Below are 25,511 nucleotides of genomic sequence, written 5' to 3' on the forward strand. Positions count from 1 at the left end.
CCTTCGTCAGGACTAACTGAAGGAAGAGCTAGTAAGAGATTAGAAAGCCACACTCAGGTTGGAGGAACAACACCTTATATTCCGTCTGGGTAGCCTCCAACCTGATGGCACGAACATTGACTTCTCTAGCTTCCGCTAATGCCCCACCTCCCCCTCGTACCCCATCTGTTATTTATTTATATACACACATTCTTTCTCTCTCTCTCTCTCTCCTTTTTCTCCCTCTGTCCCTCTGACTATACCCCTTGCCCATCCTCTGAGTTTTCCCCCCCTCCCCCTTTTCCTTCTCCCTGGGCCTCCTGTCCCATGATCCTCTTATATCCCTTTTGCCAATCACCTGTCCAGCTCTTGGTTCCATCCCTCCCCCTCCTGTCTTCTCCTATCATTTTGGATCTCCCCCTCCCCCCTCCCACTTTCTAATCTCTTACTAGGTCTTCCTTCAGTTAGCCCTGACGAAGGGTCTCGGCCTGAAACGTCGACTGTACCTCTTCCTAGAGATGCTGCCTGGCCTGCTGCATTCACCAGCAACTTCGATGTGTGTTGCTTGATACTATATTCTGCCATCATATTTGACCTACCAAAATGAACCACCTCACACTTATCTGGGTTGAACTCCATCTGCCACTTCTCAGCCCAGTTTTGCATCCTAATGATGTCCTGCTGTAACCTCTGACAGCCCTCCACACTATCCACAACACCTCCAACCTTTGTGTCATCACCAAATTTACTAACCCATCCCTCCACTTCCTCATCCAGGTCATTTATAAAAATCACGAAGAGAAGGGGTTCCAGAACAGATCCTTGAAGCACATCCCTGGTCACCAACCTCCTTGCAGAATATAACCTGTGAAGTTAACGACTCTTTGCCTTCTGTGTGCTAGTCATTACTAGATCCACAAAGCAAGGATCCCATGCCTCCTTACCTTCTCAATAAGCCTTGCATAGGGTACCTTTTCAAATGCCTTGCTGAAATCCATATGCACTGCATCGACTGCTCTACCTTCATCAATGTGTTTAGTCACATCCTCAAAAAATTCAATCAGACTCATAAGGCACGACCTGCTTTTCACAAAGCCATGCTGACTATTCCTAATCATATTATACCTCTCCAAATGTTCGTGAATCTTGCCTCTCAGGATCTTCTCCATCAACTTAAACCACTGCTGAAGTAAGACTCACAGGTTATAATTTTGCAGGATTATCTCTGCTCCCTCTCTTGAAAAAGGGAACAACATCTGCAACCCTCCAATCCTCTGGAACCTCTCTCGTCCCCATTGATGATGCAAAGATCATTGCCAGAGGCTCAGCAATCTCCTCCCTCACCTCCCACATTAGCCTGGGGTATATCTCGTCCAGTCCCGGTGACTTATCCAACTTAATGCTTCCCAAAATCTCTAGCACATCCTCTTTCTTAATGTCTGTATGCTCAAGCTTTTCCGTCCGCAGTAAGTCACCCCCACAATCGCCAAGGTCCTTTTCCGTAGTGAATACCGAAGCAAAGTATCTCCTCCGGTTCCATACACACTTTTCAACTGTCACACTTGATTGGTCCTTTTCTCTCACGTCTTATCCTCTTGATCTTGTAGAATGCCTTGGGGTTTTCCTTAATCCTGCTCGCCAAGGCCTTCTCATGGCCCCTTCTAGCTCTCCTAATTTCATTCTTAAGTTCCTTCCTGCTAGCCTTATAATCTTCTAGATCTCTATCATTATCTAGTTTTTTGAACCTCTGGTATGCTTTGCTTTTCTTCCTGACTAGATTTACAACAGCCTTTGTACACCATGGTTCCTGTACCCTTCCATCCTTTCCCTGTCTCATTGGAATGTACCTGTGCAGAACACCACGCAAATATCCCCTGAACATTTGTCACATTTCTGCCATACATTTCCCTGAGAACATCTGATCCCAATTTATGCTTCCAAGTTCCTGCCTGATAGCTTCATATTTCCCTTTACTCCAATTAAACACTTTCCTAACTTGTCTGTTCCTTTCCCTCTCCAAAGCTTATGATAAAGGAGATAGAACTGTGATCACTATCTCCAAAATGCTCTCCCACTGAGAGACCTGACACCTGACCAGGTTCATTTCCAAATACCAGATCAAGTACAGCCTCTCCTCTTGTAGGCTTATCTACATATTGTGTCAGGAAACCTTCCTGAACACACCTAACAAACTCCACCCCATCTAAACCCCTTACTCTAGGGAGATGCCAATCAATACTGGGAAATTAAAATCTCCCATCATGACAGCCCTATTATTATTGCATCTTTCCAGAATCTTTCTCCCTATCTGCTCCTCGATGTCCTTGTTGCTATTGGGTAGCCTATGAAAAACACCCAATAGAGTTATTGACCCCTTCCTGTTTGTAATTTCTACCAACAGAGACTCAGTAGACAACCCTCCATGACTTCCTCCTTTTCTGCAGCTGTGACACTATCTCTGATCAGCAGTGCCACATCCCCACCTCTTTTGCCTCCCTCCCTGTCCTTTCTGAAACACCTAAAGCCTGGCACTCGAAGTAGCCATTCCTGCCCCTGAGCCATCGAACTCTCTGTAATAGCCATAACATCACAGCTCCAAGTACTGGTTCACGCTCTAAGCTCATCTGCTTTGTTCTTGATACTCCTTGCATTAAAATAGGTACATCTCAAACCATCAGTCTGAAATTATCCCTTCTCTATCACTTGCCTATCCTCCCTCTCACACTGTCTCCAAGCTTTCTCGATTTGTGAGCCAACTGCCCCTTCCTCCGTCTCTTCAATCCTGTTCCCACTCACCCCCCCCCCCAGAGATTCTCATTTAAACTCTCCTCAATAGCCTCAGCAAACCTTCCTGCCAGGATAATGGTTCCCCTCAGATTCAAATGCAGCCCATCCTTATTGTACAGGTCTCGCCTGCCCCAAAAGAGGTCCCAATGATTCAGAAATCTGAATCCATGCCCCCTGCTCCAATCCCTCAGCCACGCATTTATCCTCCACCTCATTCTATTCCAATACTCACTGTCGCATGGCACTGTCAATAACCCTGAGATTACTACCTTTGAGGTCCTGCTTCTCAACTTCTTTCCTAACTCCCTGTAGTCTGTTTTCAGGACCTCCTTCCTTTTCTTATCTATGTCGTTGGTACCAATATGTACCACAACCTCTGGCTATTCACCTTCCCACTTCAGAATGTTGTGGACGCGATCAGAAACATCCCGGACTCTGGCACCTGGGAGGCAAACTACCATCCGTGTTTCTTTCCTGTATCCACAAAATCACCTGTCTGAACCCCTGATTATAGGGTCCCCTATCACCCCTAAACTTTAACAGACTGACCAAACATAATGTCTCTTTATCATGCAGTTTTGAGTAAGTGATAGACTGAAAATAACATTTTATGCAGCTGCAGTGATGTTTTGTATGTAGGTTGTAACTACTCCAGGGACCCTGGCTCGTTTGGACTCGTCACCTATTCTTTTCGCTAATCTTAACTTTGGAATATTACTTTAATATAACCATTACACAATCTAAAATAATGGACTGATATTTAAGTGCCTCAATTACCTCATATGTTCCATATTTTATACTTTTATTCCACTTAATCGCCTTCTTTTGCACACACCATTCGTACCTCCAGAAACCAATTAACAGGGAGTACACAATCCATCATTTGTGTTTTTGTTTTAATCCCTCTTCTTTGCTTTCACTTGTCTCATTCTGTTATGTTGACAAAAATATCTTCCATTTATGTAGTGTTTCATCACATCCCTAGGAGGTAATTAGGAAATGATTGAATGCACTTCAAAGGTAATCTATGTTACTCTGTGAGCAAACTGAGCTTGTAATATAGGTAAAAAATTTTAAATTCCCTTTTTTTTATTAGTTCCTGATGAGATATTTTAATTTTGTTTATTATTTTGCCTGTACCTTTATGTGCTGTCACTTAAGTATATTTGAACCGGTGTATTTGCAGCTATCTTTTACTCACTATTTGCTCCCAAGCTAGTTTTCATCCAAATGAAGCTCGATACTTTAAATACTTACTGCAAGAAACATTCTGGCAGCAAAGCTGAATCAACGGGAAATATTGTCAGCAGATAGAAACTCCATTGTATCAGCATGAGTTGCCCAGAGAAACTGCACTGTTTTCACGGTTCATGCTGTGAACACAAAAACTGAACCTATTAGTATCCTTCAGTGCATTTGTAATCATTTGCACAAGTGCAACTGTGATAGCCCTAGTATACAAAGCAACCTGGTTATTTACTTATTTCCTTCTGTTAATTACCCCATCACAAATAGTCCACAACTTAAACAAATGCTTTACAGAAGGTACGGCAGACTTGCATACAATTGCAAAAGAATGTAGAACACATTTTCATTGGAAGGTGATATACTAGTAAGATGTTGCAGTTTGAAACTTTATCACTGCAATATTCTTTCAGTAAATCATATATGAAGTATATTCTATGCGTTTGCAGATTTTGTTTCACATACCACAGTGAGTTTGCAATCTGTAATGCCTCTTAACTCTTAAAATATGAAATCTAATTCAAAGTTTAGGATTTGACTGAAATAATCTCCTCGGGAAATGGCTTCAAAGCAACACCAGCACATGTTCTGACATTTCAGCCTATCTGTAATTATATAGCAGTCTGCAATACTTATAAACTGTAACTTTCCTGGCCCTTTTATTCCTCATGTTCGACAAAAAAGATAGTCAAATGTTTAAAAACATGCTCATTGATGCTGGGATTCCCACAGCTCTGTCAGTGTAATTTGATGGTGTTACCAATCTGTACCTATTTTAACTTTCACATTGCCTGGTGTAGCCCTCGAGCTTGAAATGTGGCAAGAACTAAAACAAATATAAGTTTATACTTTATCCAAAAGCGAAGTACAACTTGAACATTAAAACTTTGAAATGAGAACTCAGCATATTGAGTGTCCGCAGCCCAAGGTGCTGTAATGTATCTCAGTACTTTGCTTAAATGTACAAGTGATTTTCTCTCTTGTTAAATATATATACAGGTAACAGTATACTTGTGAGGAATATCAGGTGAACAATGCTGTTGTATAGTTTAATATAATTTAGAAAAATCTTGGAATTTAGGCATATTATTTACACTGGCTAAATGTTGATGGTTGATAAAATTATTTAAAAACTAGTTTCTTCATGTTTAGTGAAGATTTAGCAAATTGGCATTTATAAATTTAAAAGTATATATTTTTAAGAAAGTCACATTTTTGAAAAGTAATTATTAATGATCTTACCCTGAAGTATTTCAAATAATTCTGTCTGTTTTCTGAAAAGTTTAAGTGAAAGAGCTCAACTCTTGAAGAATGTTTTTAAGAAAAATACTTTCAACTTGCACCGTTCTGATTCATTGCAACAAAGTTCATTACGTGAGTATCTTTCTTCCTCAGTATTTCCATTTTGTAACTCCAGCACAGGGTTAGGAATTATATTTAAATCTCTACGCTTCAAGTTAGCTTTGGCTTCTATTTAGCTCCTGTTTTCTCCCATCTTTTTCATAGTCGGTTGTGTTACAAGCAGATACGCAGAATGAATGATTTCTCTCTCATTTCTGACCTTAGCAGGTGCAATGAAAGGAGTAGAGTCACACAGGTATAAGTACATGTTCAGTGCCTACAGCTTAACTGAACACCTGGTGAGGTACTAGCAAATATTCATCAGCATTAATAAGTCTATTCATACTAAGGTGTAAACATCATGCTTCTTGCGCATTTAGGAGTTCTCTGATTTATATTTTATCACAGTTTATCTGACTGCATTTTGCCTTAAAAACAAATGCTGTGTTATGAATATGAAGGCTTAAAAAAACAGCTGTTCCTAGTCACTTACAGATGCTATTTTCATGTTAACAAGATTATATTAAAAATGACTCCTTGTAAATTAAAACAGACAAACTTTTAAATGAAATGATAGTTCATCTTGTCTTTTAATTTTCATGTCTGCTAACCTTCAGGAAAGTAAATAGAATTAACTACTCTAAACTCCAATCTATCTTCTATGACTAAATGCCATCTGCTTCGGTATTGCCTGCTGAGAAAGTGATTTTTTAATTATTGATAATACACTGACAATACCCACAAGGTGCATCATTAATCCATCCTTTTCCATTTTAATGAATTCCTATGCATAACGTGCCACTTTATTTTTATAGATGGGTATGCCTTTTCCCAGGACGAGAATGGCATTGTGTCGCAATCTGAAGTGGTCAGGGCCTATGACACCACCAAGCAGAGACAGGATGACTGGTAAACAGTTAATACAGGAACGTGAATTCCAAAGAAGTACTTTCAGCTGAGAATGGGACTCCAAGCTTTGAAATATCCAACTTTGCAAAATCATGCTGTTACGATCTTGCAAAGGCATGAAGAGGTTGGATTGTGTGTTTGATGAAAGGGAGAAGTGTTAATCAGTTTTGTTGCGTACACAATAGACACAAACACTGTGCAAATCCATGTTGTATAAATTCACTGCTAGAATGCCAACACGATACATGTTAACAACTGGTTTGGCTGGACTTGAAATTTGTCACTTTACATTATTGGGCTGACTTCTGACATTTTGAATATATATATAGATAATTTATTATTTTTAATTTAAATTCTGATTGTTATGAGCATTACTTTATGTCTTTGTTCTAACAGAGTACTAATTCCTAAATTTCACTGTTTCATTTAATTGAATGAGCACTGATTAAACCTTTATACAGATTTGCCATTTTCCCCCCTTTTGGATATTTAATATTTGTCGCTATAACCCAGACAGATATTTTGAAGCATTCTCTTTGTGACTGCCTTATAGATTCTTCATGTAGAATGATACTGAGAGAAGTACCGCAGAATCAAAAGTGACATACTCATGTGCCAAATAAATCTACAAAAGCAACCCAGGATGATTCTTTGGTCAAGGCACTGAATAAACTGCAGAATTAATTTTAAAAATTTCAAATGCTAAAACATACTTCATTGAAATAGTGTTAAACATGGTGCTAGTGCTACTCTTGTAATTGCCATTATTTTGCCAAAATTAAAATTGAGCTTTGGTCACTAACATGTTGTCTCATCAAATGTTAGAATTTGCCATCAGCCCTATGCTTCAGTGTACTGCCATTAGGTATGGAACAAATTTCAAGTCCCATTTGTACTTTTTCTTATTCACTCTGATGGGTGTAATTTGCACATGCAATGACTTGTTGAAAGATTTGACTAATGCCTTTTTGGCACTTGCTTCTGAACTTGTCTATCTCAAATTATGGCCTTGGATATGCTTTTCTCTGCCTAATATTCAAATCAAATTTCAGAGTGGAAATAGTGTTGTATATTCTGTGCCTGGCTACATCTGCAGTGTATGCTTGTGTTAGTGACTTTCTAATGGATTTAATATTCAACAAGCATTTCCAATCTTTTTAATGTCCTAAACAAGAATCTTTGCATCCCAAATAAAAGAGTGCAGGGGAGAGCGTTTCTGGTATGTAGTACTTTTACATAACTTGTTTTAAAATAATTCCACTGGGGAGAAAATTTCTATAATTCACTATTTTGTATCCATTGAAATAGATAGTTACTACCTGTATACTTTTCCCCTTTTCCCCTCCTCTGTCTTGCAGTTTGCCATGGACAAGTAAGATCTTGTGGTTACAGAGAAAAGATTAGATAAAATGCTGACTTTATTTTGTTACTGAACACCATCTTAACAGGATCAACAGCTTATATTTGATATTTACCAGGATTATTTAATTATATATTTAGACTTGCCAATGAACATGTAGCCAATTCTAGTTCACTTCTAAAGTTGAACTTAATTTGTTTTTGTTGGATTAATTTCAGCAGTATTGTTCAATCAAAAATTAATCTTACATCACATAATTGCTAAAGAACTGTCATTTTTACAGTCATTTTATTTATTTCCAAATGCAAGTTTAAGTTCACTTTACCTCTATTATCTATAGTTATATAGTTATCACACTTTATGTATGTCAGATAACCAATGTGACCTGCATGTAGGATTTTACATTTTCATCTCCTGGAAGATCATCTTGTCAAGTTTATTCACAGATGTTAGTATGTTGCTTTCTTTGCATTAAACTCCATTATCTGCAATATGTAACCCATATTTCAATCACTTTTAATAGCATTCCGATCAAAACTTGTCCTTAATTTAATATTAGTTATGATATAAACTACACACACACACACGTAAAGGGCATTTTAGTAATCCAGTTTTATCGTTGACTTTTCACCACAAAGCATCTAGATTTGACTCTAATACTGATTATGAATGTGGATCTTAGCAAATAGTGAGGTATAAAAGGTAAAAACAATTGAACAAACTCATATGCACAAGTCCAGCGTCCTGCCTGTTTTGCAATGTTCCAGTCTGTAAACTGAGTAAATCAATGTTGAACACAAACGTAGTAGAATGAAATATTTAAAAGTATGATTTGAGAATCCAGTTTCTGTTATCTCCATTTTCAGCTTGGTGTGATGAGATATTCAATCTCTGTGCCATGTGTTCTGTATTTGTCATAAACAATCCTTGAATGTTAAAAACTTGGAGGTTTCAAAGTATGTAATTGCTTTGTGGTGTTTTAGTCAATGATAGCTGTTGCCTCTCCTCTCTGGGAGGTGTGTTGTGTAGTCTGGTTTTCCTGTCTGTATTGTTGTCCAGCTGCATGAGGTAGAGTATTACATGGATGTTTTTGTGCACGACAAATGTTTTGTCGTTGCTACATATTCTGTGCAAGATTAGAAACAAATGATGCAAATTAATGAAAGGTTGCACCATCCAGCAAATTTCAGTTGATAAATAGTATGTTTCTTCACTAATTATTGTGTGTATTCAATTTTGGAATAAAACTGCTAAGTTATGTCATATATTTGGATTTCACATTTGAATTGCTATCTGTTTTGTTTTGTCAATGGTTCTGTCTAAGTAGACGACAAGATGTGTACTTTGCTTTACTTAGCCTTAAGACCACACAGTCAAAACAGATATAAAATATTCTGATGTATTTTAAATTAATTGAGCATTACTACAATAAGATATCAACTGAAATGGATATGAAATTTCAAATATTGCCTTGGCTGGTTTGTTTAATGTGACAGTGATTTTTTTAAATGCACATTCATTAGTGATGGTAAACAATTTGCCTCTGTTGTAAATCATGTATATTATTTAAAATTAATTTATCATTGCAATTTAATGCCTTGAAAGTTGTGTAAAGAAGAAACATACTCTGAACATTGGGTTAAGGTTTTTCTGCCAGACTTGCAGAATGATTAGTTTTCTGTAGTTTGGTTTTGCACTGCATGAATAATGACGTTCAAATTCAATGTTCATAGTATTCCTCAGGTTTAGTTTTAAGGTTTAATTTAAGTTACTGTAAGGACATGCACTGTGTTTTGTGTTTTGTTCTAAATCTTAGGTTCCTTTTTTCTCTGTTAACTTACCCTTGACTTGTGAATTGCATGGTGGTAGTTGCATCTCTTAAATGTTCTGTCTTTTGATTGTCATATGGATCACACAATAAAACTAAATTTACAAACCTTGATCATTTGTGTGTTCATGCACATTTGGCTGTCTTTTTTACAATCAGAAGACAATACTGGACGTTAAGAACTTAAAGTACTGCAGGTCTACCCCTGTCAGTGAGTTGCTTGTTGGCAGAGGGGCTTGGTGGAGCGTACCGTGTTGCTGCCTGCTGCAGAAAGGCATCTAAGTCATTGCACGAAGGCACTGTGCAGTCTTAACAGCAGGTGATTTCCTCTGACGTTTTCTTGCGATCACAAGACCCTGTTGGACATTGGTAATGTAAAATACTGCAAGTCCAGTTCACTGGTTTTATTAGTGAGACCAACCACAGGCGAGCTACATGGTCTCGGTTGAAGCAAGGACTAGGCCTCATGCCACGGGCTTGCCTGGTGCAGTAATCCCGTATGGTTTGGCATCTATGCTACATTGGCAGCTGGCCCCTCCTGTCAGTGCTGCCCTCTAGTGTTCGCTCAGTGGATTGCTTACCTGCAGACTGCTGAGAACTACTTGTTCTTTTAGCAACACCCATGCTTCATCAAGTTACAGTAAATGTTGTTCAAGAACTTGGACTATGTATTTTTTTGTGTGACTGTATTTTTTCTGCTATCATATATGTGCCTTGTGCTGTGAGTAACTGTTGATACTGTGTTTTTCACCTTGGCCCTAGAGAAATGCTGTTTTGTTTGGCTATATTGATGGGTAATCATGTATGGTTGAATGATAATTAAACTTGATCAGAATGATTGATTAAGAAAATTCACAACATCATATTCAATGCAACAGTGTGACCAACTCTATTGCAAAAAGAAACGTGAAAAGGGGCAATTTGAGAATGAAGTGTATCCTACAAGGTAAAGTTTACTTAAGAGTAGAGTCATGGATACAATGGAAGCAGTCATATAGATTTTCAATGGTAGGATTGTACACTCACTGGCCACTTTATTAAGTACGCCTGTACACTTGCTTGATAATACAAATATCTAAGCAATCATGTGGCAACAACTCAGTACATAAAAGCATGCAGACATGGTCAAGAGGCTCAGCTTTAGTTCTCACCAAACATCAGAATGAGGAATAAATATGATTAAGTTACATTAACTGTGGAATGATTGTTGCTGCCAGACAGGGTAGTTTGAGTGTCTCAGAAACGGCTAATCTCTTAAGATTTTCACTCAGCAGTCGCCAGAGTTTACAGAGAATAGTGCGAAAAACAAAAAGACATCTAGTGAGTAGCAGTTTCATGGGTGAACATGCTTGGTTAATGAGAGATGTCGGAGGAGAATAGCCAGACTGATTCAAACTGACAGGACAACGACTAACTCAAATAACCATGCATTACAATAGTGGTACGTAGAAGAGCATCTCTGTACGCACAACACGTCAAACCTTAAAGTACATGGGCTACAGCAGCAGAAGACCACAAACATGCACTGTGGCCACTTTATTAGGTACAGAAGGTTCCTAAAGTGGCCACTGAGTGTAAGTAGTGATGGAAGGGGTCACTGAAAACACAAACTCGATCACTGGATTTTAACCACAAAAATGATGTTGATTTTTTTTTGCCAGACTTGTGTCTAGTCATTGCATGCAATTCTAGAAATTGTAAGAGATATTTGTGCCATAATGAAGCAGTGAGGAAAGTTCAAAAAATTAACTTTATTTCCATTGGAGAAGTAAAACAGAAGGTGCGCGCACTGTTTGCACAAGATAATTAGCTGATAAGAAGGAGTTGGCCTAATGATTATTAATGATTATCGGAACAGACTGATGGCCAAATGACCTAATTCTGCTCCTATATCTTATGGGTCTTATTACTAGGAAGATTAGTAGGAAATTTTAAAGGAAGTTTTAATGCAGAGTTTAAATACAGTAGAGCTTTATCAAAAATCCCTAAGATTCAATAGGGAATTGGTTTTATAGCTGGAAAAGAAGAATATAGAAAGGTAGATAAAGTTGGGATTACTCAAATTCCAGTGGAAATCTAATAGCACACATGATTTTGTGCTCTCATAATTTTTGTCATACAAGGCCTATGTAATGAAAGCTTATTTGAGATCAAACTAACTTATATGCAATTAGATAACTTGAAAGAGTAAGTGTGATATTTTTAAAATGTCCAAATACAAAGATTGGCTGCAAATAAACTCCCTATAATTAAATGGTGACTCTTTCAATTTTGCACTGTTACCATTCAGGTTCTGGAGGGGATAGGAGTCAAAAAAGTGGCATTTTGATTTGTGCATTAATTGTCATGAAAACTACTCATCCCTCTAGTATGGACAACAAAATCTAGTCAATACTCTTTTATTACTCAAGCTTTTGACTTTTCATAATGCTCTTTTCCCCTCTATTTTTAGTTGTCTCTTTTGATTTTTGATTTGTCATTGCATTCAGATATTCAAAATTACATATCACTTCCTTCCGTTAATTCAGAAACAAAGGTTCTGAACTTAAAGAGGGGTAACTTTGAAGGTATGAGACGTGAATTAGCTAAGATAGACTGGCAAATGACACTTAAAGGATTGACGGTGGATATGCAATGGCAAGCATTTAAAGGTTGCATGGATGAACTACAACAATTGTTCATCCCAGTTTGGCAAAAGAATAAATCAAGGAAGGTAGTGCACCTGTGGCTGACAAGAGAAATTACGGATAGTATCAATTCCAAAGAAGAAGCATACAAATTAGCCAGAGAAAATGGCTCACCTGAGGACTGGGAGAAATTCAGAGTTCAGCAGAGGAGGACAAAGGGCTTAATTAGGAAGGGGAAAAAAGATTATGAGAGAAAACTGGCAGGGAACATAAAAACGGACTGTAAAAGCTTTTATAGATATGTAAAAAGGAAAAGACTGGTAAAGACAAATGTAGGTCCCCTGCAGACAGAAACAGGTGAATTGATTATGGGGAGCAAGGACATGGCAGACCAATTGAATAATTACTTTGGTTCTGTCTTCACTAAGGAGGACATAAATAATCTTCCAGAAATAGTAAGGGACAGGGGGTCCAGTGAGATGGAGGAACTGAGCGAAATACATGTTAGTAGGGAAGTGGTGTTAGGTAAATTGAAGGGATTGAAGGCAGATAAATCCCCAGGGCCAGATGGTCTGCATCCTAGAGTGCTTAAGGAAGTAGCCCAAGAAATAGTGGATGCATTAGTGATAATTTTTCAAAACTCGTTAGATTCTGGACTAGTTCCTGAGGATTGGAGGGTGGCTAATGTAACCCCACTTTTTAAAAAAGGAGGGAGAGAGAAACCGGGGAATTATAGACCGGTTAGCCTAACGTCGGTGGTGGGGAAACTGCTGGAGTCAGTTATCAAGGATGTGATAACAGCACATTTGGAAAGCAGTGAAATGATCGGACAAAGTCAGCATGGATTTGTGAAAGGAAAATCATGTCTGACGAATCTCACAGAATTTTCTGAGGATGTAACTAGTAGAGTGGATAGGGGAGAACAGGTGGATGTGGTATATTTGGATTTTCAAAAGGCTTTTGACAAGGTCCCACACAGGAGATTAGTGTGCAAACTTAAAGCACACGGTATTGGGGGTAAAGTATTGGTGTGGGTGGAGAATTGGTTAGCAGACAGGAAGCAAAGAGTGGGAATAAACGGGACCTTTTCAGAATGGCAGGCGGTGACTAGTGGGGTACCGCAAGGCTCAGTGCTGGGACCCCAGTTGTTTACAATATATATTAATGACTTGGATGAGGGAATTAAATGCAGCATCTCCAAGTTTGTGGATGACACGAAGCTGGGTGGCAGTGTTAGCAGTGAGGAGGATGCTAAGAGGATGCAGGGTGACTTGGATAGGTTGGGTGAGTGGGCAAATTCATGGCAGATGCAATTTAATGTGGATAAATGTGAGGTTATCTACTTTGGTGGCAAAAACAGGAAAACAGATTATTATCTGAATGGTGGCCGATTAGGAAAAGGGGAGGTGCAATGAGACCTGGGTGTCATTATACACCAGTCATTGAAAGTGGGCATGCAGGTACAGCAGGCGGTGAAAAAGGCGAATGGTATGCTGGCATTTATAGCGAGAGGATTCGAGTACAGGAGCAGGGAGGTACTACTGCAGTTGTACAAGGCCTTGGTGAGACCACACCTGGAGTATTGTGTGCAGTTTTGGTCCCCTAATCTGAGGAAAGACATCCTTGCCATAGGTTCACCAGATTGATTCCTGGGATGGCAGGACTTTCATATGAAGAAAGACTGGATGAACTGGGCTTGTACTCGTTGGGATTTAGAAGATTGAGGGGGGATCTGATTGAAACGTATAAGATCCTAAAGGGATTGGACAGGCTAGATGCAGGAAGATTGTTCCCGATGTTGGGGAAGTCCAGAATGAGGGGTCACAGTTTGAGGATAGAGGGGAAGCCTTTTAGGACCGAGATTAGGAAAAACTTCTTCACACAGAGAGTGGTGAATCTGTGGAATTCTCTGCCACAGGAAACTGTTGAGGCTAGTTCATTGGCTATATTTAAGAGGGAGTTAGATATGGCCCTTGTGGCTACGGGGGTCAGGGGGTATGGAGGGAAGGCTGGGGCGGAGTTCTGAGTTGGATGATCAGCCATGATAATAAATGGCGGTGCAGGCTCGAAGGGCCGAATGGCCTACTCCTGCCCCTATTTTCTATGTTTCTATGTTTCCACTTCAAAATTAATTTCAAAATTCTACAGAATGATTAAGATCCAAAACCAAAACAATGTATTGTGCATCAGGCAACCCTCCTCTTACCTCTATACTGAGTTTGAACGTGTTCCTATCCCAGGCAGAAGTTTGCAGAATAAAGAAGGGCACATCATCAGCAGTGAAGTGTTACGTACTGTACATGTCACCCACATTTCCCATGTGCAAACCTCATCATGAGTGGTTTGGACCAAATCCCAGCTACAGAAATTGCTGAAAATTCTTTGGCAATCAGTTAGTTGAACCATAGCCCCGACTTAACTAACCACAAATAAGGTTGTCAAGAACTTTTGTGTTTCAGCAACAGAAATAGTTTGGTTAATATTTCTTTCTTAAAAATGTATTTTACAAGAACGAATCAGTGAGGAAGACCCTGTACCAGATCTAACCTGGCAGATTATTGGAGAAGTTCACTACCGGAAGTGGAGAAAGGAAGTTTCGGACTTTTACAGTTATACACACACACACACACAATATACATTTGGGCTATGCCAGCGTCATCCTGAAAATATGCCCCACAATTTCTCTTCCTCACTACAATTCTAAGTGTCTCAGTAGTTTAGTTGACTAATTGTCAAATGAAATTGCAATACCTGAAAAACACAATATTATTCCTTGAAAACGTGGTGCCATAATTTTTTACAGTACATAGTGTGTTACCAATTTAACTGGAGCCATGCAATCTAACAAGAAGGGCAAAAGTCTAACTGAAGACCCAAAACAAATTGGGAAAATTCCTTTCCAAACTTTTTGATTGAGGGTACTTGTGCTTATCTCGCACATGAAGCAAATGTCAGATCTTAAAAATCAGGTTCAGATCACTTGAAAGAATAATGAATTGTCATCCACCACAATTGTAGCAACTTGTTCCATAGGTCTATAATTCTCTGGTTAAGGAAAAACCTAGCATTCAACCTGGTTCTCTCCTTTCCCTGTTAGTGAAATAATTGATACGGTTAATTCTTCCATAATTCTCATTGTTACACAAATGAAAACTTTCCTAGAACGTTTTGCTAATGAAGGGTTAAGAAGCACACATTAACTATTGGGCAATAACTCTTTACCTAAGAAAAAGGTATAATTGGCTGCTTTTGATCAGATTACATGCAGGTAAATGATTAAATAGCAGTTTATGTTGATTATTAATAGCTATAAGAATGTATGATTGGTAATTTTATCCTATATATGCAAAATAAGGGATTATTAGAAGTTGCACAAGATCTAAATTGGTCAATATCTGTATAAAATTAACAATTCTGAGCGGAAGTTTTACGACAGTTCAGTGATAGTTCTCCTTGTGCACATATAAATGAAATGCAATTGGAAAACAAATGCTGGTTGTCAGTCCAGTTGTTTGATGATTATACCTGTAACCAATACTGTTCCTATCAAGCTAAAGAGAGAATTTGTCCATGCTGTACGTTCCCTGGTAGATACCACTTCCAATAAATTTGGACGGCACGGCAGCATAGCAGTTAGTGTCATGCTATTACAGCCCCAGCTGTCTGGGAGGAGTTTGTCTGTTTGCCCCACAACTGCATGGTTTCCTCTCAGTCAGTCAGTCAATTGGTCACATGGGTGTAATGAGGCAACGCAAGTTCGTTGGGCTGGAAGAGTCAGTTACCCTGGTGTATTGCAAGAAAAGCATGAAATACATAAAATCCCGGTTTGAACTCAAGTTCCTTGTGAGTTGTTCTCTGAACATGAAGCCTCAGTCAGAACCAATCTGAAGTTGGGTTTACACAGAGCTGGCTGCATACAGCAACTTGAATGATAATTCAATTGATTAATGACTTAAGAGTTTGCGGAAGCAAGGCATATTTCTAAACCCAATGTATTATCAATATTTCTAAATCTTGAATGTAAATCTACATGTTGAAAACTTAAAATTAGTCATGAAGGTAATGTGCTTTTTTATAGTATAATCAGAAAAGGGTTTTCATTTAATGATCTTTGAACTGAAGTTCATATGTTCTATAGGGTAGTTCCTTCAACTCAGTCCCTAAAATTTGCATTATTTTGTAAAAAGGTTACAAATATATAACCCAACCACAATTTTTATTCTGAAAATTTGAAATAACAGGAATAAATTCAGAGCCGAACAGCCAGCAACTATGGGGAGAAAAAAAGTTCTTTTCCACAGATACTGTCTGAACTACTAAGCATTTTCTCTGTGCTTTATTTCCATTCCATAGACATTCCAATTATCTGATAGTGGCTCATTTTTGTCAGACTCCATGACAAAATAAAATGTGCTCACAATAATTGTGCCAAAATTCTTTATCGTAGATTTGATTTTAAAAAAATACTAATGCTCATGTTCTGTGTAAATGTGAAGAACCATCCTAAAGTTGATGGTTATTATGATGATAACAACTTTACATTAACTTCTTTTCTGAAAGTCTAGAGTTGAGAACCTCAGTCCCTGTGCCCGCTGTCACATATGTTGTGAGAAAAGGTTGTGAAACACTTACTCCTACTGGGGCACAGGCTGCCAACAGCAGCTTGCCAGGGTCATCTGTGCCAGGACTGTCCCTCAGGTGTAGCCTATCCTTGAAGATCCCTCCCGTTCCAGGGATGAAGTCCTTGGAACTTCTGTGGGCATTTCAGTTTACGAGACGAGTGTTGCTGCCCTATGCGGAACACTCCTCCTTTTGCCCTTTAGTAGCTGGAATTAGAAGAGCTTGGTTGGAAAAGCAGGCACGTTTGCCCCTACTAGAATCAAGGACTCAGTCCATTTCATACAAGGTATTTCTAAGGTGATAAAGAGCAAGCTGTCCTTGATAATCATTTAGGTCTGCATACTTTGTGATTTGGCCTACTGAACGCTGTTACTGAACTTCAGGAACATTAGAACTGTGTGTATTTTTCCATAGAAATAATACCTGCTACTCAATGTCAAGCATAAAGTAAGAGATCAAACATCAAGCACCTTAACGAACAATTCTATTTTGCATACTTTATTAAAGCAATTTTAATTTCAGATCTTTAAGTTAACATGATTTTGGAATAGACATCTTATAAAATATTCCTATGCAATTTTTCCACTATAAATTTAGTTTAGTCATTTAATTAAATGGTAAAGTGATTACTAAAATAATTAGTAATTTTGATGTCCTGTAAATATGTGGAAGATGGGTCAGAATCAAGAACAATGTTGCACAATTTCTCTATAAATTAATATTTTAAAATTTCAATATTTAGGTAAGGCATTCAAAAGAGGAAGAACTTAGCATATAGTATTTTTTAAATGACCCTTAAGTTGATATTCAAGTTATTGGTTATTCCACGGAGTTTTCCTAGAGGATTCTGTTACAAACTGAGATTTCAATATTTCACTTTATTATGTACACTTGTAAGCTTGATTTCAGTGGCAGGGATGAGATTCATAACTCAGAACTCATTTTAGTGGATGACGTTCTGCTGGTTTCCAGTTATCATTGGCAGATAAATTGTACATCAGAGAAAGATGGTGCTCTTTCCCTGGACCACACCTGTAAAGTGAAATGGCTCGCTAGTTCAAAGGTGATTTTAACGTGATGACTTAAAGTTATATTTTCTGTGAAAAATAACAGGACAAAGGATCAATTTAGAAAGCAGCACCAATTGATCACCTTCAAGATAATTGTGAGGTGGACCAGGCCTATCAATATTTGCCAATATCCCCTTTGGCTGGACCTACAGTGGGACCCAGCTTTCAAGCATTGTGTTCCGTGTCAGTTGTCTAGCAGCTGGAGACTGCACCCACCATCACAACTGTGAAACAACCCTTTCCAAAGGGGAGAGAAGGTTGCTTCATGCTGCTGCTGTTTGTAAACAATCTCATTCCAAAACATCCTCTCTTATAAACCTGCGTTGTATATCACTTGTTCAGTGTTCTGCGAAGTTGTGCTCTGGGACTTCAAGCGATTCTGGCTGAAGTCATTGAAATTTTTGCCCATTGTGAATGAATCTGGCTGCAGGCCGTAGGCGAAGTACTGCTGGGGAACGAGGAATCCCTGGCCCTGGTTGAGGTGCAGGCCCTGTCCGGCTTGTAGGCAGCCGGGGGAGCTGTAAGCTGGCGGAGGAGATGGAACCAGACAGCCGTGTCCTGGCTCGGATCGGCTGATGGAGAATCGGTGGATGGAGCCTCCGGTCGAGCTGGAGCTAGTGGCAGTACTGGACTGTCTGGAGGGTGTCCGCAGGGTGGTGAAGGTTGGGATCATGGGAATAGTCTCTGTCTGGTGATTCCGCATTGAGAACCGCATAGGCTGCGGGTTTGGTTGTTTGGGTCTGAGGCAGGTACAACAGTAAACTGCCACGAGGGAACCCACGATGATAAAAGCGATAAATATTGAGCCAACAATGAGAAAGGGCACATAGATGGGCTCTGCAGAGAAACAGAGAATAGCACTGAATTAGTAATATGGTCAGAGATTGCAAAATGTAATCTGCCGGGACACACGTAAATCTCAGTAAAGAGAGATTAAACCTGGATTGAATTATTTTATAGCCAGGCAAAAAATATTGCTGGAGGAAACACAGGTTTAGTCTCAATGAAAGCATCTCTAATATCTTGAGATTCTATTATGCAAATATCAGCTTATTAAATAAAACAAATTACTATGTTTGTTGGCTGATTAATACAGATTGGTGCAGAAGTTATGAAGATTTTTTCGAAACTTGCCCGATTTCCTTCTACGACGATAAATCGCGAAATGAGAAAGCTCCCTGCCGCCTTGATAATATTCTGCTGTGAAACTGCGTCGCAGAGTAAATAACAACGAAATTAGAAACCCATTAACCTCCAATATAAATCAGATAACTGTTCAGCAGAGTGACACGCCGAACCTACAACGGGCAACCAAGCAATGGAGGAATCGAAACTATTAATCTATCACGCACACGCGTTGGTTCCGACGTGACCTGGCCGGTGTCGGTAACGCACGGTGCTTGCTGGCAGAGGGGGAAAGATTCATGTTAACCAGCACTTGTAAAGCGTTGAGCATAACTCGTATCCCCGCACTCGCACTCAAACGGTGGGTTGACGGATTGTAAACTGACACTACCTGACAGTGTCTTCTTACAGAGCATAGGAAGATTTGTCCTGCAAAATATCTCAGGCAGCGGTGCGAGGATCGGATTTAGTTGTGACTGAGCAGTAAAGCACTCTAAACTACATTCTATATATTGGCTCCCGTCGATTAGTACAAATAGAAAAATTGCGTTGTTTCAACATAATCGCCAAAACCTAAAAATGCAATTGTGTTTTTCCATAAATTTAATGTCGATTCTTTATGTACATTGTACAATTAAAACAGTTTAAAATGTGTCGATTAAAATGTCTTTTACAACAAATATTACTTGTACATCGTAATAACTGTAACTGTCCTGAAAAAAACTCTGCCTTTTTACAATTTTGCCGAATTTACTGACAAAATAAGGCTAAAGGATTACAAAATGCTTAAAGGTAAAAGTTAAGAAGTTTTATGTACAAACATTTCTTATTTGAAAAGGGATTAGAATTTTGGGCAGAAATGTCAATTTCACAGACGAAAGGAAATAGAAAACTCACATAAAATCGCAATTGATTTGGAAGAAATATTCTTAGAATGATTATTGTGCAATTTTTTTTAGTTCAGACAACTAATAGAATTTCACTAACATCTCCGGATCCAACTTCACGGAAAAATTTATTTACCCTCAACCTTCGAACAGGATTATTTTGATCATTGTTTGATGTCAAGATAATTTTTTCAAAACCCTGCATTTCTTCTCCCATTGGAACACTCTTGAAATATTTAAAACACAACAAACTAACGAGGGGGAAAAACTGTTCCAACCACAGTGTTGAGTATGAATAAGGATAGGTACGAAATGTCCTTTACAAATACCAAATAACCCCGACAGCAACTCCACTACCAGTCAAAATTTCGACATTAAAATCGATCCGTTCAATATACTGGTGTTTTGAACTAAAATGTCCAATTTGTCAGTAAATGATTTTCAAATGTATGGCTAATCGTGTCAACTAAACACTGTCTGCACTTCACGCTAATCTCTCTCCGAACCCTCGCCAGGCGGGGGTTGAGATAATGATTTGAACATTTTGGACAGATTTAACGAGAAAGGCGGCGTCACTTGAGCAAAGACCCACAGGTTTACTGGAAATAAAATACCACCCTACGTTCCCCTTCTACCACAGTCGAGAAACGACAGGGTTTGACAATAGCCTATTTGCTAAGCAAGAGGCCGCCATGAGTTTGGCGTGGAAAATGAATCCCTGTGTTAATATCGTGCCGGATATTAGATTTCGGCTGATATCGTGCGCTGGGCGGAGCGGAACTCCGTGCATCTGATAGAAAGTTGAGGAAGTTTGAAACTGTCCCGGCGATCCCAAGAGATCCATCAGTGTCACGTTCTGGGGATTGTGGTTGTATCTGATACCAGGAAGAAATGTAAGACGAGCCTGGATCTCTGAGGTTATCAATAGAGAAGCTGTCACACAGACACTCGTTATCCTGGCTTACCTTTCCCTCCCTTTATAGATGAGGCTAATGCAATTTCATGCTTATCTGATTCACTGAAAATTCACATCTCAAGCTAGCACACCACGTTCCTATATTTTCCATCTCCATCTGTAATACAATCTAGCAGAAATTAAATCTGTTTAAATTGACACCCAAAGGCTTGCACGGACCTTTTCAAAATCTAACCTGGTTCGGCTGAACCTGAATGCCACTTTGAAAACAAATACTTTATTACATCTCTAAGTTACAGGCGGCAGATGTTAATTAACTAATCAACTAATACGAATAACTAACGAATAAAATGTGTTCAAAAGCCCGTGAAATTTTCTGAAAACAAAACTCCAGACAAGTCTCGCTTGCAGAAAACTCGCCCCTCCAATCTCCCCAAAGACTAAAAGGTTCTTTACAACGCGTTATAGCCACAACCACCGATATTTCTACGGGTTACAGTCCAGGGAAAGTCCAATATTGAATCCCTCAAATATTTTTAAGGTCCTATGGAAATCTTTCCCCACCAAAGCCAACACCTTCAATAGAGATTTTCTCTTAAGCCATAAATAAATTCAGTTAGCATTTCCACTGGTACACGCGTATTATGTTTGTTAGGGCGATACCCCTGGTGATTTCGGGCAAACAACTATAGAAATGAAAACTGTCTGCAAACAACACACAACTAAAAATAAACTGATGGTAATTGTTGAAAGGGCGAATTGCACGAGCAAAAGTTTAACGAAATGCTGAAAGTGTTTGTGGCGAGGAGCTATCGATAATTAGCTGTGCAACATGTATTTCGTCCATGTGTAATGAAACTGAGGAAGCAGCCCACATGTACAATTTGAGCATCCTAAACCAGAATTGGGTTCCGGAGACGAATGGTTTGTATGCAAGTGATAAAGTTTTGGTGACCGCGAAAAAATACACTGAAAACGAAAGTTACTATTTTACCAGAGCAGGTTTGATAGGTTGTGTGTGATTTCCTTGATTCAGATGGCCCGGGATAGGGATAGGCGATTCAGTTGTTGTTATCACCCGAAATAAAAGCCCTTAATCTGATAGTATCCGATGGCGCGATATTGCAAACGCAGTTATTTAAAATACCACAACGTTTAACCAACAAACAGAGCCGAGTCCCTCGCGGGGACCGGGGGCGGACGGCGAGGCTCCGGGAGTGCCACTTACGTGCCGCCGGGTTGGCGCCGTGCCGCTCCCTGTCGTTGGTGCAGCGCCCCTGGGCCAGCCTAGCCGCCGCCGCTGCGCAGCAATAACGCAGGGAGCAGGAACCGCAGCAGATGGCCGCATCTTCGCGGTCGTAATCCTCCGGGCACTGGAAGCCGTCGTGCCACTTCCCGGAGCCGTCTATCCAGCCGTGGCAGAATTCGCCCTGACCGCTGCAGACGGCCACGCTGCAGGTGAGGAATGCGAGCAGCAGGCATGGCAACACCCCCGTCACCATCCCGACGAGTTGAGCTGAAGGGGGTCGGATCCGGATCAGCCTTCCTCCAGCTCCGGTTTCACTTCTGTGCGACTGTTGTACTTAGCATTGTTTCGCACAGATTTGGTTTTTGGAAGTTCTCACCCCACGAGTACAGAGTCTCATAATAGTCCCCGGTGCTTTTTTTAAAAAAAAGCTCGAGCAGTAAACCAGGTTTTGTTTTCAGTTGGCAGAAGTAGTGTAGTTGCCCATATTCCCAGACAATGGGGAGTGGGCGCGCCTTGCCGCTGCTGGCACAGGGAAGCCCGTCTCCCCAGTGCGGGACGCGCGGCTCCGGGGAGAGATCCCCCAGCCAACACTCAGGTGACGGACTCAGTTCAGGACAGTGCCGAGCCGACCTGAAGAGAGAGGCATCTGCGTCAGTACAGTGGAAGGCTTCAGCATCTAAAATAAGTCGCCAGCATTATGCCGCCGTGCATAAAATTATTCGCGGATCTGATTTCTTCCGACGCCTGATGGTGTTTTTTTGACGCATCGAATTGTCCTCTGCAGCCAGGACATCCAATTTAACCATTAACCGCCTGACAACTGGTTGCAAATGTTCTTCCACTTTTTCCTCATAAACGAAGTTTGCTTATTTGCGAAGGCAGGGGCGGAAGGGGATGAAGAGAGTCCACAGCATGTCATGACCTCTTGCAGTGCATCGGCCGGGTGGGGGGCGGGAAGCGATGGGTGGCGAAGTCTGCTGCGGGGAAGCCAATCGGGGGTCACGGCGAGCCACCATTCTGCCCCTATCCAATGCGCGCACAAGGGGGCGTGCGAATAGGTGGCAACTTGTTGCAGGTGTGACTATCCTTTTTGCCTCGATGGGAATTGCTGAAAGATTTCCTACCTTCACGTCCAAGCTGTTAAGAAAAAGCCATCAGTGTTTCTCTCAATAAGTCATGGGGTTGTATATTACAGAAGTTAGCTCTTCGCCCCACCACTTGTCTGTGCCGACATTCAAATTATAAAGATCTTAACTAACTGGTGTATTTGTCACCTATACATGGAAACACTGAAACATACAGTGAGATGCGGCTTTGGTATCAACAATCAATGCAGTCCGAGGATGTGCTGGGGCAGCCCACAAGTTCTTCCAGCACAACATACCATGCCTCAGCTTACTAATGTGGGGGGAAACCAGAGCCCCTGGAGAAAACCCACATGGTCACGGAGAGAATGTACAAACTCCTTACAGACAGCAGTGGGAACTGAGCACCAGTCGCTGGTATGGTAAAGTATTATGCTAACCACTACTCTACCATGCCTCCCTACTGGAATAGGGGGAGAAAATCTACATTGTCAAGGGAGAACATACAAACTCCTTACAGACAGAGGCAGTAATTCCTACCTAATAGCATCTGCTGCATTAGATCTGTAATCCGACATGTCAGTCCTTGACCTCCTCTCCTGCCACGATGAAGTCACATTCAGGTTGGAGGAGTAACACCTTATACTCCAACTGGGTAGCCTCCAACCTGAAGGCATGAACATCGATTTCTCGAACTAATTGTAATTTCTCCCCGACCCAACATTCCCCGTTCCCATTTCCCTCTCTCACCTGCTCATCGCCTCCCTCTGGTGCTCCTCTCCTTCCTCTTTCCTCCATGGTCTTCTACCCTCTCCTATTAGATTTCCCCTTTTTTGGCCCTTTATCTCTTTCACCAATCAACTTCCCAGCTCTTTACTTCATCCCCTTCCTCGCTCCCAGTTTCACCTGTCACCTGCCACCTTGTACTTCTTCCTCCCCTGCCCCACTTCTTACTCTAACTTCTCATATTTTTTCTCCAGTCCTCATGGAGAGTCTTGGCCCAAAACATTGCCTGTTTATTCTTTACCATAGATGCTGCCTGGCCTGCCGAGTTCCTCCAGCATTTTGTGTCTGTTGCTTGGATTTCCAGCATCTGCAGATTTTCTCTTGTTTCTGGAAGCTTCTTATTACTTTTTCTATTTAACGTAGTGTTCGTATCGGATTGCACCACCTCCTTTGGCTGCACATTCCAGATATCAGCCTCAGTATAAAACACTTCTCCTTCACATTCTTACTCACTCTTCCTTCAGTTAGTCCTGACGAAGGGTCTCGGCCTGAAATGTCGACTGTACCTCTTCCTAGAGATGCTGCCTGGCCTGCTGCGTTCACCAACAACTTTGATGTGTGTTGCTCCCCTTCACATTCACTTATATCTCCTCCCTCTCATCGCAAACACATGCCCCCTTGTTTTTTGATAGCCTTACCATGTGAAAAATTAATCTGATAGCTGCCCTACCTTTGCCTCTTATAATTTGTTATACCTCAATTCAATCATTCCTCCACCTTCTTCACTCAAAGGAAAACAAGCAGAGCTTACCAAATCCCTCCCCATAACTGAAGTCTACCAATCCAGGCAACAAATTCTGCACTCTCTATAGTGCAGCCATATCCTTCCTATAGTGTCCAGACTATACTGCACACAGTACTCCAAGTGTGGCCCAATTAGTGTTTTATGAAATGATAATGTAATAGCAACACTTACAATACGCTGGAGGAACTCAGCAGGTCGGGCAGCATCCATGGAAACGATCAGTCAACGTTTCGGGCCGGAACCCTTCGTCAGGATTATAATGTAATGTATTATAATGTAATATTCTGTTTCATTTTTTATATGTTCCACCCATTGAGGGCAAGCATGCTGAATCCAGTCTTCATCCTATCTATCTGTGTTGCTATCTTTAATGGAATAGTAAACTTGAACCCGAAGGTCCCTCAGTTCGTTAATATTCCTTAGCACCTGACCATTTATTATATATATCCTTCTACCTGTGTAACTTCCCTAACTATGTATATCACTTCACATCTGTTGGGTTTTAATTCCATTTGCCCACACTCTAACCAACTTTCCTTTGAACCATATCCTACTGTGGCCTGATAGAACATTCCTCGTTATCCACATCATCATCAATTTCTGGTCATTTGCAAACTTATTAATTGTACCTCCTACATGCACATCCTAATTGTTAATACATCACAAACAACAAGGGTTCCAACACCAATCTCTCCAATGTAACACTGGTCACATTGTTATTCGCTCCACAGCACATTCATGGCTGGTTAATTACGGGTAAATATGAAATCTCTGTAAATACAATAGTCTATGGCACTAAAACCTCTAAGAAAGCTTATTGGACTTATGGTTTCAGTTGAGCAGGGAGATATCAAGAGAACATAAGACATAAGAAAGGATGATTACTAAAAGTGGAGTGAGAGAGAAAACTAGTTCTGCTCTTTGTAGAGAAGAACGATGGACTTTGGAATTC

The 25,511-nt window shown here is 40.2% G+C and overlaps 2 protein-coding genes across 5 annotated transcripts in view; one reads left to right on the forward strand and one right to left on the reverse strand.

Moving 5' to 3' along the window:
- Positions 1–8,333, forward strand: part of atp8a1 (ATPase phospholipid transporting 8A1) — a 358,923-nt gene extending 350,590 nt beyond the window's left edge. For all 4 annotated transcript variants that reach the window (XM_063043220.1, XM_063043222.1, XM_063043221.1 and 1 more), the window contains 2 exons: positions 5,294–5,385; positions 6,168–8,333. In XM_063043220.1, the coding sequence (XP_062899290.1) occupies positions 5,294–5,385; positions 6,168–6,265 (190 nt within the window). In that variant the 3' untranslated portion in view covers positions 6,266–8,333. The remainder of the gene's footprint in view (positions 1–5,293; positions 5,386–6,167) is intronic.
- Positions 8,334–17,226: 8,893 nt separating this feature from the next.
- Positions 17,227–22,841, reverse strand: shisa3 (shisa family member 3). The gene is made up of 2 exons (XM_063042137.1): positions 21,923–22,841; positions 17,227–18,603 (listed from the first exon to the last, which is right to left on the reverse strand). Exons 1-2 carry the CDS (start codon positions 22,194–22,196, stop codon positions 18,077–18,079), a joined length of 801 nt encoding a protein of 266 aa, XP_062898207.1. The 5' UTR covers positions 22,197–22,841; the 3' UTR covers positions 17,227–18,076.
- Positions 22,842–25,511: the final 2,670 nt, after the last annotated feature.

Source organism: Mobula hypostoma, chromosome 3, assembly GCF_963921235.1.
Source record: "Mobula hypostoma chromosome 3, sMobHyp1.1, whole genome shotgun sequence".
Taxonomy (NCBI): Eukaryota; Metazoa; Chordata; class Chondrichthyes; order Myliobatiformes; family Myliobatidae; genus Mobula; species Mobula hypostoma.

Coding starts and splice junctions, on each gene's coding strand:
- shisa3 (XM_063042137.1), bottom strand. CDS start 22,196: ATGGTGACGGGGGTGTTGCCATGCCTGCTGCTCGCATTCCTCACCTGC. Junction 18,604..21,922: donor CGGCGCCAACCCGGCGGCAC/GTAAGTGGCACT, acceptor GTTTCTCTGCAG/AGCCCATCTATGTGCCCTTT.